General features: G+C 46.0%; 1 protein-coding gene across 1 annotated transcript in view; it reads right to left on the bottom strand.

Annotated features, from left to right (window-relative positions):
- The window catches only part of LOC8040389 (protein flightless-1), a 94,645-nt gene that overhangs the window by 58,004 nt on the left and 19,329 nt on the right, over positions 1-17,312 (bottom strand). Inside the window, exons 5-7 of the mRNA XM_029995004.4 lie at positions 11,904-11,980; positions 9,849-9,933; positions 788-891 (exon numbers count right to left, since the gene is read on the bottom strand). Coding sequence (XP_029850864.2) covers positions 788-891; positions 9,849-9,933; positions 11,904-11,980 — 266 coding nt within the window. The remainder of the gene's footprint in view (positions 1-787; positions 892-9,848; positions 9,934-11,903; positions 11,981-17,312) is intronic.

The raw sequence follows: 17,312 nt of genomic DNA, 5'->3' as shown, positions 1-17,312 counted from the left end.
GACAGACCGCTGTTTGTGGAGCTTAGGCATGTCCATTGCGATGATAACAGAAATATTTTTGACATTTGATTCATATTCTATCTAACAGCTGCTGAATTCAGATATACTGATCCGAAATAACGATTGAACTAATGCTTGTTCAACACTCCTGGCTGTACACATCAAACCAAATTTGAGGCCTCAGTGCTGCAGATATGACAAAAAAGGTTGTAAAAACTGAGAAAATGTAGAGGTTCTTTTTTCTACAAAATTTGCACAAGCTTGATTATGCAGACAAAAACTGGTAAGCACAGAATGTGTGATAAGCCAACCAGGAAAACATTAAAACAGCATCTGCGCGCAAAGCGCACAAGCACACGTTGGCACGCTGCGTCCAAGCATTCAAAGACTTTGTCTTTGAATGCCTGGACTCTGGTTAGCTCAGTCGGCAAAGCACTTGGCTCAAAAGCTGTTTTTGGAGATTTATGTCTGTCCTTTGTCCCCCATGTTCTTCTTCTCCAGGGATTATTTTCATCACACTTGGCTCACATTTTCAAGGTGGAGAGTACAATGCCTGCCGGGGGACCAAAGTCTCTTTATGTGGTTCCCCACGGGCGCAACGCCCTCCGGTGTAATTACAGCTGGCTGTTACAGCCGACAGTCTCAGAACTCAATGAAAATCAGCTGATGAAACACATCCCGCGTTAATAATAAAAGAAAGTAGAAATGCCAGAAATCTTAGCCCCCTGTTTGCGCAGCCCTGGACCCAAGGGCAGAAGCACTGCCGGAAAGTGTGGCGAGTTCTTACCCGACAAGACCGCAGAGGTGTCTAGTGAGACCGGAGTGTTGACGACCGTCCTCTGCGTGTTCCGCATGTGCAGCGTCTGGAGCGATGTCAGCGCTGGCAGTTGCCTGGGCACCCCAGGACAAAAAAACAAACCTTGTACAGTGTCACTACTTTGATGAAAAATCGCCATAGGGATATAGTGTATTTTTCTCCAGTTTAGCGGCAAAAGATCCTGATGGGGGTATCAAGGCACCAAAATCACGACCGGCGCCGTAGTAGAATAGCCCAATTTTGGCAATTCTACTACGGTGCCTGGAACGCATTTCCGACTTGCGTTTCACGAGTCTAAGTAAGTGGTCTCTCGATTTCCGCTTGGTGACGTAGAAATGTCATGCTGTCGCTGGCCGTGATCCTGGATATGTCAGACGCTTGACACTCCCCAGACACTTTGGCAGCTGGGAGTTGGGACGCCGCAACAATGGTGAATCTTGCATTCTATCGCGCTTTCTTCCAGAACTTCTACGCCTAATCGCCAAGATCGCGACATCTGACAGCGTGACACTCGGGCTTTTCTGGCGTCGTTTGTTGACACTTAAGGACCAATCAAGGACCACTTTGGGAACTTCAGGATCAATAAAGTGCCGGACCAGTCTCATGACTTTCAGACCCGTACAATCGACCTAAGTTGCAGTGGTGGTGAGCAGAAAGCAGTCCTGAATTAGTCTGTCTGAAAGTCATGAGAGTTGAAGAGGGTAACTCTCGGGGACCGAAAAAGGGGTGCACGCAGTGCGTCCACGACATGTTTTGATGGTGCAACAAATTAATGCAGTGTGTGCCTGCCAGCCTGTTTCAGGGCTGCAATTCATGAAAAATACTTGGGAACAGCCACAGGAGCAGCCGAGACAGCTGTTTTGGAGCAGGTTGGGAGCAGCTAAGTCTACATTCTGGAGCAGGCTAGGAGCAGCTCGGACCACCTTTCATAGCACATCAGCTTGTGTTTTAGACAAACACGGGAACAATTTCAATTGTGCTTAGCAGCACAGAAGAACATGAGTGGTTAGGGACCTAGGTAGATGGGATAGCAGTTTAACAGATGCAAAATTTCAAACTTTGTGCGCCTTAATGAGAATCAAAAAGTACCTAATGTTTCAGAAAATAGTGTCCTTGATAATTTCTGAGTGGCTTTCAGCCGCTTAAAATGCAAACCAGCACTGCATATCGCACAACCCGCAAGTGTTTGACATAGTAATTATATGTGCGAACCACGTGACGTGTGTAAGCAATGGACGTGCAATTGTGCGAAAAGACAGGGCAATAAATTTTTACTATAGTGCAACTCAATATCGAAGCAGCAGACTCCGATTAACAGAGTCATTGAATTCAAAGCGATAAGCAGGAGAAAGGTTAAAGTAGGCCGAGCAGATCTACCGCTCGCGTGAGGGCTGCTGGCCGGCAAGGTTTCGGATTGGACCGCATTTCAGTTCTATCAAAACACGATTTATCTTGTGGGAATGCGGTTCCTACTTCTTACGATGAAGTACTAAAATGAATCTTTTGCTCTTTGTTGTCAACTGGCTGACGTCCGGATCCCGGACCGCAGAGCCTCAGGCAATCTGACGCTTCACAAATCGACCTCAACTCGGCGTAACAATCCAGTTGGAGGTGGTGTAGCGCATGGAATCCAACCCCCAAATTTTTTTGCGCGCTTCCGACTCGGAATACACAGGGAGAATAAACAGAACGGAGAATTATAAGGTCGACCAAGCTAAACGCGCTCATTGTTGCCAATCAAGCCGATAAAAACCGAAACCAAGACAAAATATTTTTTTTTGGCGCACGTTTTGCAATTTGGTGCGTAATAGCGCAAGGTATTGGCTGTGGCGCAGTTTCCACAACATGGCGCACGATGGCACAGACAAATGCGTGTGGAGCAAGATGGCGCAAATGGCGTGGCCGTTCCACCCCTGCTGTTTGCTGAGTCAGCATAAAACTTCTTTTCCAATTCCAAGCATCTCTCAGTCTCCTGATGCCACATTTTCTTCTGTTGGTCGCGAACGTGGATAATCGAGTGCCTGCGCTAAAAGCGTGAAAAGAGTATGTAGCTTTGATGGTGGCCCTGAGGCTACTGCGACCCCTCCTTGCTCCCCCTATGAACCAAACCCTCTCCACAGTCGTGTCTCACGAAAAGGGAGCTCTGGCGATTTTCCGAGCTACCCAAACATAATTTTTTGGAACGGCCGTGCTTTACTCTTTCTGGCATTCTATTTATTACGGTCGCCAACCAATCTCTCGGACGGCGAAATTCTGACAATTTTCCAAAACCGCCACTCACCCCATAGAGTTAATGTATAACGGCGATTGAAAATCCACATAATGTACGCCTCGTTGCTAAATTTTTCTAATTTTTTAGCGGCCACCATACTGCCACCACGAACCAAACCACCACAAACCGAGCCACCACCGTTTTTGTTTGCTTCGGTTTGGCCTGTAGCCTCGACACCACAACCTATATGCATCCTATGCCAGGGGCACTGTCCATGCGACACGTAAGCTGGATTGAAGCTACCATACTTACTCACATAATGAACACATTCGCAAAATGAACGCACTCGCATAATGAATGCACCCGCACCCCCCCTCCCCCCCCAACGGCCATCAATTATTGGATTTTTTTTTTTCTCGCGTAATGAACACACATTAAATTTTCGGCTCAGCGAATCTTAAACTGCGTTCAACTTAACTAGCCGGCTAGCCACCAAGCCGCCAATTTTCTTTTGCCGCCAAGCGGCCAGGCCAAGCCAAGCCAAACAGCTCTCGTAATGGCTGCAATTGCGTGGTTGCGGAAATTATCAATCGTGAAACCGAGCGGCACGCATGCCTAGCGAAGCTGGGGTCGAGGAATCGCCCAGCCCAGGACGTGCTTCGCCCATCGAATGCATTAATGTCAACAAACACGCCGCCATCTGTTATCCACTTTCTGACAGTGATACTGTAAAGGTGGTTAAGCCAAACAATGCTGAATACAGTGATGGAAGTGCCATTTGACCTTTTGGAGCAGGCCTTGTAGCAGGCAAAATGTTGTTTTGGAGCAGGTAGTGGCCCTTTTGGAGCAGGGTCCGGCATATGTTGGCATATTACTTGAAAATGAAATAATGCTGCATTGCCATATAAAGCCCATCTCTATTATTGGAACACAGCGCCTGTCGCCTTTTTAAGACAGGGTATATCAAATTCAACAAAGTAAACAAAAAAAAAACATTTTTTAAAATAAAGTGTATCTGCTCGTCAGATAAAAAATACAATTAAATATGTCACACTGAGTTCTGATGGTACAGGATATTTAGTTTTATCAGCCTGCACTTCTTTTAAGGTATCTGCAGCAGCATCTAACGACCCTCACTGTTGTGGAATGTTTCAGTTCAGATTATAGAGTTGTCTTTCCTTGGCATGCACCGACGCGCTGCAGAGAAGCGACACCCGCGGAGCAGATACCGCAGTCGCGCGAGTCCCGCAGTGCTTTGTGCAGCGAAAAGAATGGTGAGGCTTTACCAGCACTACATCCAGAGTTTGGTGCAACTCAACTATACTTCAATTCAGCTTCGGTGCGAGCGCAGCCGAAGTTACAAGCGCGCCGCGCGCATGGAGCCCGTAACGGTGCCCACACTGCACGAGCCTACGCGCGAGTCAGGAATGCACAGAGCATTGGGCTCGCGCTAGCTTTGACTTCGCTGGTAGCTAGCGCATGAAAACAGGTTGGGCCTCCATTAAAAACATCCCCAAGCTCGGACCTTTTTTTTTTTTTTTTTTTTTTTAAATAGGCTGTTTAGTGGGATGATTCTTCGCTTAGCCTCTGCGGCTTTGGTTTCAGATGTTGCTAACGTTGTTCCTTTCAATGATGATGATGATAATGCTCCCTCGCAGTTTCGGTTTGCGTAACAGTTGCGGCGCGGAAAATACCGCGGCACCGCCACGCGCTCTGATAAGACTTCAATTTTTATTTTTTATTGCTACATCTCATCTCGGCGCAGGAATGGCGCAATTCGTCGGTAAAATGACAATTTGGCGCTACATGTAGCAGGATTGCGTCCTTGGCGCAATTTGGCGCAATTGGCGCAGCACTTCCATCATTGTGAATACGAAGCTCTCTGCTGAGTGAGCTTCGTGTGGTGCTTTTTCTTTGGCAAAAGACACGCCAAAAGCGCCCTAAAAAAGGTTTGCAATTTATAGAGCGTGATCACTGTGGCGTGCCCACGACCAGCCATGGTTGCGCCTCCGTCAGTGGAGATGTCCCACAGTGCCCTGCCATGTCATATTGGCACCTAAAATGATATTTGCACAAAGTGAGAAACTGCAAAAATTTTAGTCCGCGTAATGAACCCCCCCCCCCCCCCCCCCCCCCAAATATGGGTCAATTCTTCGAAAACAAAAGTGAGTTCATTATGCGAGTAAATACGGTATGATCAGAATCATCGCCTCGGCAAGTCTTTTCGATTTTACAGACTGCTCTATTATTCTGTCATTCTTTCGGTCCCTGCGAAGTCCAAAAAATCGGTCGGCAACTATATTGAAAAAATGGCAAACGAAGGTTATGCCAAAACCAATGTTCAAATTTTCCTGCGTTCTTCTGCGGGGAGACATCACACGTTGTATGACTTGCGAGTCGAGCGGGCAGTCTCTAAAAAACGGCATCTTGCACATTTCTTTTTTGGTTTGCTGGCGTGAGCTTCCTCGGCGACCATTTCACGCCGTTGAAACTTCCTGTAACCTGTCAAAAATGGGCTGCACTTCCCCCTATAACAAAATCAGCTGAACTGGGCTTCTCGAATCTGGGTGAATGTCGTGTTGCTGAAAACGGACGAAGCATGTGCACATATATTGTAGGTGGCTTTGGCTACTATAAAAGTCGTAGTGGAGGAGCAGCGCGTTTGACCCATCGTGATTGCACTGGGGGTCATGCGATCGCACTCGTTGCACCCGCTCTTTCTCGACTTTGGTTGCCCATTCCCTCGGCACTCTAAGCCTTTGCACACAAGAACGGGGCTGCCAAAGCCTACGCCAAAGCCAGTGTCGGCCGCTCGACGGAATAAGCGAGCCCGTGAGAGAGAATGTCGTCAATGGCCTCGCACTGGGTGTTAGGATGGATCAAATCCAATGTCTAGATTGTGCAGCGCATAAACGTGAAGCGGCACATAGAGCAGAACGTTACCGAGCGAAGAACGGACGCGCTGGTATAACCGAGTAATTTGTGTGGTACATCCGCGAGAATGTGTCTGGTGCAGTCTGCTCTGCGTGTGATTGGTTCTGGCTTATGCAAGACGCCGTGCGACGCAACCTTCCTGGACTTTCCGGTCAATCACGACACGGTATCATTGAAGTGTTGCACCAGCCGACGCTGTCCATTCGCATCCCACGTGATGTCTCGCGATCATCCGCGCAGAACATCTGAAGTCTTGTTTTTAGTGCTGCTAGTAGAACCTCCCAACCTCTAGAACTTTGTGAAAAAAATAATTGTGACTCGTAATTTGGGTTGGTAGTTCAGACATGTCTATTAATGTGTCAAACGAATTTTGAAGAGTATCGGTGACTATAGAAATTTTGCCGGTATGGCTCCCATTAATGTTGATGCCCCGCTATAGGGACGAAATTCTTGTGGACCAATCCGTCCACGCACAATTCTGCCTCGTTAATACAGAAATACACGGTCCACGCCATCAACTAGTTTGGGAACAAATTCGGTAAATACGCACATTTTCGTCCCCTTATTGTGGACATGAGCTTTCCAAAAACAGTTCACAAAAAAAAAAAATAAAAAAAAAATAAAAAAAAAATAAAAAAAATTTCAACTTTTCCACTTTGGTGAAGAAGGAAGACCAGCGAAGCTGTACTATAGTGGGACGACCTCAAGGACGACTTCTTTTACGGCCTCAAGGACGACACTTAGAGGTCAATGTCTAGGACAACATCTAGGACAACCTCAAGGATGACGACCTCAAGAACGACTTCTAGGACGACCTCGAGAATGTCTAGGACGGCCTCCAGGATGACTTCTAGGACGACCTCGAGCACAACCTCTCGGACAACATCAAGGACGACCTCAAGGACTGCCTTAAGGACGACATCTAGGATGACGCCTAGAGATATTCAGCCTTTCCACTCTCGCGAAAACCAGGAGGCTCCCGCCATCTACGAGCGAGGCCGGTGAACCGGTTGTCTAGTTGCCGCCGTCGCTCATAGATGGCGGTAACTGTCCAGAGTTTTGCGTCTACATTTCTTTGGGGGAACACGATCCTGGGAAAACTAGCCCTTAACAGCTCCGCTGTAAAAGATTCGTGAACTTCTCGGGTGATAGAGTTTACCAAGAATTTCAGAATTACAGTATAGACCACTTACAACGTAACCGCTTATAGTGCAGGACCGGGTATAACGCGGTTTTTTTAAACCACCGGTTCGTCTCCCATAGAACTCCATGTAATTACATACCGCTTAAAATGCAGGCGCGCAAAGGGAAATACCGGTTATAGTGCGGTTTCTGGCACAGCCCGCCGGCCGCGCCGACGACCGGAGCAGCGAGCGCGCTTCCCTGTGCGACACTAGATAACGGCGCTGACGGCGCAAGCGGCAAGCGGCACTCGCGTGACAGTTGCGCCAGAGCCGAGTTGCTCGAAGAAGCGGGAAGCAGCGAAAGGCTTCAGTTGCCATAGCGACGGAGGGACGCACGCATGTGTCGTTCACGTGCATGCGTCCCTCCGCTGCGTTGGAAACAAACAACCGCAGCGACAGACCAATCGCAGGTCGAGGAGAAGTGTTGCGCGCGTTACATGCCGGTCGCAGGCCGGCTGCTGCTATCCGCAAACACGGCGTCGGTTGTGATCGTCGTCGTAGACGGCGTTCATCTCATCGTTCCGCGTAAAAGCGCTATCCTTGACTGTGAATTTTCGTTGTGTGTCGCTATGATAATCCAGCACGTACTAGAAGGGAAGATCCACCTACTCGTGCGGCGATGTCGTGGCGGCGCTCTCAAGACGGCAGAAACGCCCGTGTCGTCGTGTTTGCTTACTTCGACTACAGTGGTGATTTCTAAGCATTTGTGTCCTCGAACATCGCCCGGATTTCTTATTTGGCGCATTTCATGCGTGCGCTCAAGTTCAAGGTATTACTGGCGCGTACCGTGAGAAGGATGCGAATTCTCACGCGTTTTCATCTCCGGAGAAAAGTGATTAGGGTTAACAATCCTGAACGCTCTCAACGTCCGTCCGCAACCCGCGACGCCGTTAAAAGGCTGCGCCAGGCAAAAGCTGCTCATTTCTTTCAAAATGTGTAACACACTTGAGACAGAACTGTACTAGTCAGGTGAAATAAAGACTTTCCTCAAACTAAGCTTTATTTTTCATCTAACATAAAATCAATTCTTTTCACAAGTGTAAATTGTCTCATGGCATGTATTTTGGCCTGAAAAATTGATGTTTTGGTTATAGTGCGGTACCGCTTATAGTGCGGATTTTCGCGACTCCCGCGACATACGTTATATGCGGTCTACACTGTACTAATTGTTTGTTGCCCTTCCTAAGAAGGAGATAAGACTCAAGACTCGGCCACCAAACAATGGTTAGATCTTATCGGAGCTTTGAGGGCCTCTTGCCTTTTTGATACACAACTCAGAGATTAGGACAACAAACTGGAAGAACCTTCACAGGTCACGAGTACCCCCTGTGCACAATACCTATAAAGGCAAAACATTTCCCTTAGCCCCCGAGGTTATTTCACGCGCTTGCAACTGCTTACGTTTGAGCACATTACAGCCTCTCATGATCTCTTATGACGAGAGAACATGCTGGCATGCTGGTGCCACCCATGAGCTGGCCCTGGAACTGCATTTCACTAAAGCGAAGGTTTTGCAGCATCGATGCACAAGAAATGGTAGTTTTTCGAGACAATAGTGAAAGAATGATGCGTCAAGTCTTTCAAAACAATAGTGAAAGAATGATGTGTGTAAGAATAGAAAATATATGTAAATGCCAAGTGTTCCAGGGCTACCCAACAGATGGTGTCGGTGTCTTCTCTTGTCATGAAATCACAAAAGGTTGTAAAACACCCGATCGTAAGCAGTTGCATATGTGTGAGGGAGAAAAAGAGGTGAGACCCTCTCAGGTCTGAAGCAGAAGCAGCCAGAGATTGTGTCAGGTGCAAAACTTAATTTTAATGATTGCTCCTCCGAAGCAGGCACCCAAGTACCTGTGCAGACGAAAGTCTTAGCATTAGTTCTTCCTAAACAGCGTCTTCTGTGGCCATACTTGATTATTTAAAATCCTTACCTCGATTTTTCATTATGGACGACTCAGATTATGAACGCCTTTTCTGACACAGAGGTGTCCATATTAACGAGACCCCATGACTGCATACACTAACGTATTGATGAACGAGTGTCTGGTCATGTGATAACCGAAGGCACCGCACATACGCGGAACTAAAAAAAACTGTCCGCCTCTTCGTACATCCCAAAGCACGTGGTCACGTGATCTTACGTCACATGCGGCATGTGGTCACGTGATTGCACGTCATGTGTTTGTATGACGTGACATCAAGTCACGAGACATAACGGTGTTATGTCGTGGTGTAACTTGACGCCTTGGCACAACATATGGCTACGTGACATGGGTTCGGGTCACGTTGTTCTGTCACCCGAAGTCTTGGTATGTCACGCCACTGCGTGACATGACATCAGATCATGTTACGTGACACCATAACATCGGTGTCACGTGACATCATGGTGTCATGTAACGACCGTCGCACTGATGATTATCAAAGACATTGTGGCATCATCGCAGTGTTCACGTAATGACATTGTGATAAACCTTTTAAAGTGCCGAAGATGCAACTTGAACACCGTGACGTCATCGGTGTGACGTCACCATCGGTGCTACACACCATGGACACAAAGAACTATGAGGTGGCCCTGTAAATGCTACGCACGTATAATAACAGAGAGGGTCGAGACAAATGCTCAGAATTTTCACAAGGTTGGTGCACGGCTCTGCGGTTTACGACTAATAAAGAAGACGCAACACCTGTCGGGGTGACCCACCTGAGCTGGTAGTGGCCGAGGGGGTTGTCGTTGAGCACCAGCGTCTGCAGGCTCACCAGCCTCCGCATCTGCGGCGGTAGCGTCTCTGCAACAACACAAGGAACGCTGTCGACCTGATTTTAAGATTTTTCAATCGAAAATGTGTTGCAATGTCTTTAGCTTAGATTCGGTCTTACCAGTTCCTCGTCTTCAACGGGAAACGTTTCTCAACTATGGCAATTTCGTTTGTTGTATCTGCGGCGGCGCTTAGACTTTTTTTTTATTTAAAAAGTGGGCTCAAACTTCATTGAAAGTTAATACGGCAAGCAAGTTTGCCTGCTTCTTGCACGGTGCATACAGACATCGCAGCTCCGAACTCCGACTGGGAGGATAGTGGGTAGACAGAGGCTAGCTGCTTTTGCCTCTATTTACTGTATCCCTCCAATCAGAGTGAGCAAGAGCGCCATCTGCTCCTTGGCAGAGGGAGCTGTGGCGTTCGGGCGCCGAATGCCAGCGTCATTCGGAAATTTGCCGATTCTTTACGAATAAGGAGTTTGCCTTTGAGAAAGAGAAAAAAAAGATCCCTCGAAAGGTACATCGTTTTTGTTGACTACCAGACGCACAACAAGAAATGCGAGGAACACCCGGCCGAGATTTCCTCTGCCCTTTCTGCTCTCCTGCTACTGAGGAGCGAACAGTTACGGGGGCGGAGCTTTGTCGCATGTGTGATTACTCCCTCTCACACGATCACTCTCTCCCTTAGGCAAGCTCCCCATCTCGTGTACGAAAAATTCATTTCCGTCGACTTGTACGCCTTATTGGAACTTTTAGAGCGCAGCTCTTAGGCACCCGTCTTCAAGTTCAGCGGCATTGCCGTCCGCATCAGCGGCGGCGTAACCGTGCGTGCTGCATTATGAAATTTTTTCTGCGGTAAATTTTGCGAAAATATTTTCCAGCTAAGTTTAGCGGGAAAATTGCCTGGCTAAATTTAGTGGGGAAATTGACGTCACATGACCTCAACACAACTTCAGTTTCCCCGCTAAAATTAACGACAAAATTTTTGCTAAATTTCCTTTATAGATTTAGCGGCAATATTTCCCCGCTAAATTTAGCGGAGAAATTCTACTAAATTTAGTGAAAACTTCCCACTAAATGGGAGGGCAGCAGGCAAGAAGGAGGGGAGGATACGGTGGGGCATACCCTCCCCTTCTCCTTTTCAAGAACTGTGCTCTAATTCGGCATTACAGAGAATTGTAAGAGTCTTTAATTTTTTTTATATGAGACCCACATGGCAACTTTTTTATATGAGACTTGGAAATTAAAAACACGAATCTCCTCCGTGTGAAAACAGCGGCGATTATCTCGATCCCAATATGCCAACTCCATCCACCAGCAAACGAATAGCAATCTGATAAAAAGAAGAGCGAAAATACTTCCTAATCGCCGACACTGGCGAATTTCGTCCCGTAGTAATTTCGAGCCACCAAAAACGTGCAAGCGCTTCTCGGAGGCACATTCTGGCGCAGATCAACGAAAAACGTGGCAGAGCGTTGCCGTTGTTGCCACCTACGATTGCGAGGGACGCGACTGTAACCGAGCTCCAAGCAACTCCGGCAAGTCGGATAATGGGAGAACACTTACGGAACAATGCTCGACGTAGGTTTTCTAATGTAAAAGTGCGAAACCTTCACTCCGGAGCGAGATCGAGAAACACGGTCGTGGGAAGGCGCAGACGCGGCCAAGACGTTGCGGGCGCATTAGATGAGGTTGGAGCGGACAGCACGTCACCATGCGACGTAACGCGGAAGTTGTCGCTGACGGTGTTGCCGACCAGCTGCCAAAACAAGGTGGCATGTCCCCATTTAGGCGTTGCATGCTACCAATGGGACCACGAGTGTGAAATGAACATGTTCCTTATCGTCTACATTTTGCTATTCCCGAGCTCGCTATAAATGGCCCAAACTGTACCAATGCTCTCGCGAAATCATTCCGTGAAGTACGGCGGTGTTAGTAGATGTTCAACAATGTAACTAAGCCATTATGTCGACTCGAAAGCCCTAACGTGAAGGCACTCACCGAGCTGGTTTCCACTCAGGTCTAGGTGAACCAGATCCACCAAGTTCACAAACAGTTGGTGAGGTATGGACTCAATCCTGCGCCAGAGACATGCGCGCCAGGTCAGCGCCACTCCTCGAAACTCACACAGACACGCAGAACAGTGGCGGTGCATTCTTTAAAATCGCATATCTCCGGTAAAGTCCCATATGAATGCCCATCCTCGTGATCGCCCGTCCCGTGTTTTTGGGCTGAATATGCTTAACATAAAAATTCTGAAACATTGCCCACCCCCTTGATTTCCGCCAGATACAGATCACGCAATGTCCGACGGGAATCGCGTCAACTGCACGATCTGTGGCTTCGGTACGTGTGACAGGCACGTTTGCACATGTCCCCATGTTTATCGCACCGTAGCACGCGAATGTGAAACGCGAATCTGCAGCATCCACTATCTGCGGAATCTTTTTCCATGCCATGCGAATTCGTAGCGCGATATCAGTTCCTGAAGCACTCGTGTTTGTAGGTGGTTCTCATGTGTTGATCACACTGTGAGGCACGAATCTGCTGCCTCCGCGTTCTGCGGTACCGGTTTTCATGATAGGAAACTTTGAAGCGAATTCCAGCGTATTTCTCGCTTGTTCTGAAGCAAATCTGCCGTGTCCGCGGCCTGTGGCACCAGTTCCCGTTTAACATAGTTTGTAGGGGTGTGACCCTTCCCCCCATGCTTATAACCAATTTTTTATAAAATTTCGCTGTTACATTCTTAAACATCGCCCACCCCATGATTTTCACCATTTATCTCTTAAAGGGGCACTGACACATCAAAATTATATATTTCTTTATTATCCCAAACAATTCAAAACGATGCCGGGACATTACCCCAAAAAATTTGAAATTTGGGAATTCAGTATTTGTGAAGTAAAAAACAATTTCCAAATGCCGAATTCGAAGTTCCCGCGCGATCCACGCCGGTGCGTTGACGTCAAATATTGCGGAGTCCTGAGAGTCCACTTTCTTTCACGACTCTCTGCTGTTGCCATCGCGACCCAAAGCGAGGAGGAAAGGAGCGAGCGCAAGCGAACGCCGGCGGACCGGTTTTGAGCAGTGTCGTTTGTTTTCCGTGGGAGGATACAAATCCAGGAGACGGCACCACAACGGACTCCGATTTCTGGTATTTCAAAAAGAAGGGCCGTAGTGCGTTCGCAATTGCATTAAAAAACATGTTTTACGATGGCCGTTATTAAATGTTATAGAAATGTCACCTACAAAGCTTCTAAATTTCATGATTCTTAACGTCATGGATCAAAAGAAGCGAGAAGGCAAGAGGCGGGAGAATCAAACGGCAAAAATTTTTCGGCGCGGGCGCGCAAGAAAATTTTTTTTGCGATGCGTTTTTTTTTTGCGTGTCTATGACTGCAACTTGCATCGTTTTACACAATAAAAAAAAATATGACCTTTGGGGTGTCAGTGCCCCTTTAATTTTGGGTGGGCATTCTTTTCGAACTTTATGGTAGGCACTTTACAAACAAAGAGACGGGTTTTGCTGTAAAAGGCCCCTCTGGCAGAGTACGCTGCGCCCTCACTGTTCGAGGAAAATAAGAATTTCTGAAGCACACCTTGGCACATCTTTATTCTTTAATTTATCTGGTATAAACATTTGCTTAATAGACACTTTTCCAAAGTGCACGCCGCCTAGTAGCTGCTATACCAGTTGTCCGACTTCGCCATTGCTTGGGCACGAGCTCTAAGCACACATTGGATATGAAAACTGCGTTGGCGTTCAGCGTGAACTTGGCTCAACTCCTTTCGAGAACGTGCTGTGTCAGCGTTCGGCAATGACTTGGGTCCAATCACATGCTTTGTGCCCAAGAAATGGCGACTGCCAATCTTACTCAATTTGGTTTTGAAAAGGGTCTATTCTAGAGATATCAGGTCTTATAAATTTATGTTTGTTGATCAGAAGTGTTTTGTCTAACATCATGTAAAGCCTTTTTAGCCAATTTGTTTTCTCCCAACTTCCTTCAGATACTTTGCCAAAGTTTTTGTTTCTGTTTATTCCCGTCGAGAGAACTCCTTTCAGGTTTGTTCTCGAGTAATTAGCCCAAAAGGAACACATTTTAGGCCACGCTATCACGATCAAATCAATTTTACTAAAAGACTTAGTACTACTTCGCACAAGCAGATAGACACAAAACGTGTTTCATGTTTGTGTTTGCCTGTTTGCATCTGTTTTACCTGTCTACCCATTTGGCTTCAGGGGTTGGTGCCACTAGGGGTCGTGTGGTCACGTGACCAGACGGTGTGACGTGGCATCACACGTCACATGACGTCCAGTGTCACATGACCTAAATTTAGCTGGAAAGCTTGCTGGATGCCCCAAGACACACGCAAACTACTTCAGTCAGGCTTTCTCACTACACTCATGTCAAATGACTTCGCTGTGTTATGTTTTGGCGAGAACTTTTCGTGGTGCTTTAGACTTAGAAACCAGCACTAAAGGACATTCTGCATTAATAGGGCCAAGACCAGAGTGTCGAACCGAAATTTTTATCGGTTCGGTTCCGGTTCGGGTTCACGGCTTTCGGTTCGGTTCCGGTTCAGTTCCGGGGAGCAAAAAATAACGGTTCAAACCGGTTCGAACAGGTTCGAACCGGTTTGAACCACTAAATTGATAATATATTTTCCGCGTTGTTCTGACACTATACACTATTTACGCCGTGAAACAATCAACTATATAGTTTCTCCTCTCATCTGTGCAATTAACTTTTTTTTAAAATACCAAAAGTATGAAATTCATTTTTTTTTAATTTCTTAACATACATAACGGCGTGTTCATACGACATAACATACACATTACCAGTAACATATATTTACCTGAATCCAAATGTTTCAGTATAACAGTAAGGAGCTGAGCTTGTTGGTACATACCTGTAAATTGATCAGCTTCGAATTTAGAACTATACTGTCTTTTCCTGTCCTTTCTTTGTGTTTAAGTAAAATTCTAAAATTCAAGCTGATTTATTCACACAGTATAAAATGTTGACGCCAAGTATGGCATGGTCACCAAAAATACCCTTGATTGGTACAACTTTGTGTCGCAGTATTAAAAGTTAAATCGTGATTGTGTCCTCGAACTAAGGAATTAATTACTGCACAAAATTATGAAATGGGCGCCTCGTGGCCATTTATATCGTGAAATATTGTTTACTAAATATGTTTCACAATATATATATGTATATGATGACGACACAACTAAGCAAAAAGCAATGAAATTTTCAAAATGTCACGAAAGTTCTGGGATAATCCCTTTCAGTCTATTTTTTAAAGAAATGCCGAGCGTCAATCAAAATGCTTGTTGTTTTAACCAAACATTGCTTACACTCAGCACCGCGATGCATGCGACTAATCATGCAGCAAGGAGCAATCAAAATTGTTCAGTCTAATCTATATGCACATTCGCACTCAGATCGAATCTGGCCCAAAATAGCGCTTGCCCACGTTAGTTAACATTTTCTTATACAGGATAAGCTGGCATAGCCTGGCTATTGAGGTTTGCTCTTGACAAGAGGCCGGTCAATTTAATTTGCAAATGAGCATCACCCTTGCTAATTAATTATTTTAACGCAATAGCACTGAGAAGCTCATGTCGCAGAAAAGCCGATTTCGGTGACGTGACTGGAAAATCCTGAATGGTCGATAAGGTCATGAAGTCAGAGCTACATGCCCTCGCTCAAGAATTTCAAACAATTCACAATGCTCACGTGAAACGTGACATCACGCATGGAATGAAAGTGATTAAAACATGACATGTAACGTGAATTGCAGGTCGCCGTATGTCTCTAATAATTTCTCTTTGCCTTAAAGAAAAAAAAAAAGAATTTTAGGAGGGATTTGATCCCACGACCCTTCGGTTGCGAGTCAGACGCTCCTGACTAGGCAACCGAGGCACGCTTGCGCGGCAAGTAAGGAGGCGATTTTAAGCCGAAGCTTAAGCGTCCCCCAAAGTACCTTCTTTATTAAGTAAAACGAAGTAGTATTTAAAGTTTTTCTCGGCATGGCAGCTACTTCATTGGATATTTTCTGACAGTTTACGTGCGTAATCGTCATGGTTATTCAGCCGCGCGCCCCTGTTTACTTTGTTTTTGTTCAGCCCAGAGACACATTAAAGCAATGTTTACCACATAGAAGAGGCAATAACAGGCTTCTATATGTTTAAGAAGTTATGATTGTGAGGAACAAATTGTTGTTTAAATTAGCTTCAAAATCAGAAATGTATGTAAAGCTGTCCCAAATAACCTTCAACGTGCCTGTCGGGGATACAAACGCCGGAAAAGATTGGCAGAATACAGTTCAAATAATTTTGGGGGGCATAGCTTTTGGGTGGTCGGCCATTTATTTATGTTGTCAAATATTCAGTTAGCAATGTAATATATTTTTATAATGATCAATAAATATTACCTTAAAAGTTCACATAACCGCTTGAGACCGACACGGAAGGAAGATACTCGAAAATACGCGAGCTGTTGAGTCTGCGTAAAAGTGTTTTTCTGTTTGCTGATTGGCAGTGTGAAACATTGGGTTGCAGGGTACGCCAAAAAGGACTCTGTGTTCACATGACAGATCTGAAAGCAAATACTCGAAATGTTAAAAAAAGAGAAAATAATGGTATTTTCCTAAATAATCTCTTACAGAACGCCTTACTGGAAAAAGAGATGCGTAAAGGTGCACGCAATGAAATTAATAATTTTACACGAATAGCGCGAAGGACCGATGAAGTTCTTAAAATCTTAATATAAATCTCATTTCATCAGCTTGCATGAGCTCTAAACTTCGCAAAATACTACCTCGCGAAGCTAATGTTACATTCGGTTTCACCTGCACTTGTTTTGGGCCCTCGCTTTACAACACTGTGCTTCAATAATCATGCGCTCTAGCATTTTTCTGGGCTGCCATCTATCATCGCGAGACTGCAATAAATAAAACTTTACAAGTAGGACATCTATTGCTAGTGTTGCGAACATCACATTTCACCAGAAAGCTGAACTGTTTAGCATGGCATGCACGTGACGTCATCATACTATATGCTAGTAGTCATTGTGGCTTCTTGCTAAGAAAATCAAATTCGATGATGCAAAATTCACGCTGCAGGAGGTTCAAGCTCAGTGAAAGCCAAGTATTTGAAAGGCACGTATTATTATTCGTAGTGCATCTTCGCGAGGAACTGCGCGACCGTCTGGCACGACAAAAACGTGCTTTTTGGCAAGAGTGTTTTTGCAAACAAAGTAGTTTCCGGGCCCACGCTTGTTGGTCTCCGCCAAAGATGAGGGAAAGGGGAACCTCTTTACAACAGAGTATGTTTTTAAAACTACCCCCCCCCCCACACACACGCACTCACGCACACACACGCGCTTATTTTTACAGCGGAGC

This window comes from Ixodes scapularis, unplaced genomic scaffold (genome assembly GCF_016920785.2).
Source record: "Ixodes scapularis isolate PalLabHiFi unplaced genomic scaffold, ASM1692078v2 PGA_scaffold6__148_contigs__length_123643588, whole genome shotgun sequence".
NCBI lineage: Eukaryota > Metazoa > Arthropoda > Arachnida > Ixodida > Ixodidae > Ixodes > Ixodes scapularis.
This window is presented reverse-complemented; position numbering and strand designations above follow the sequence as displayed.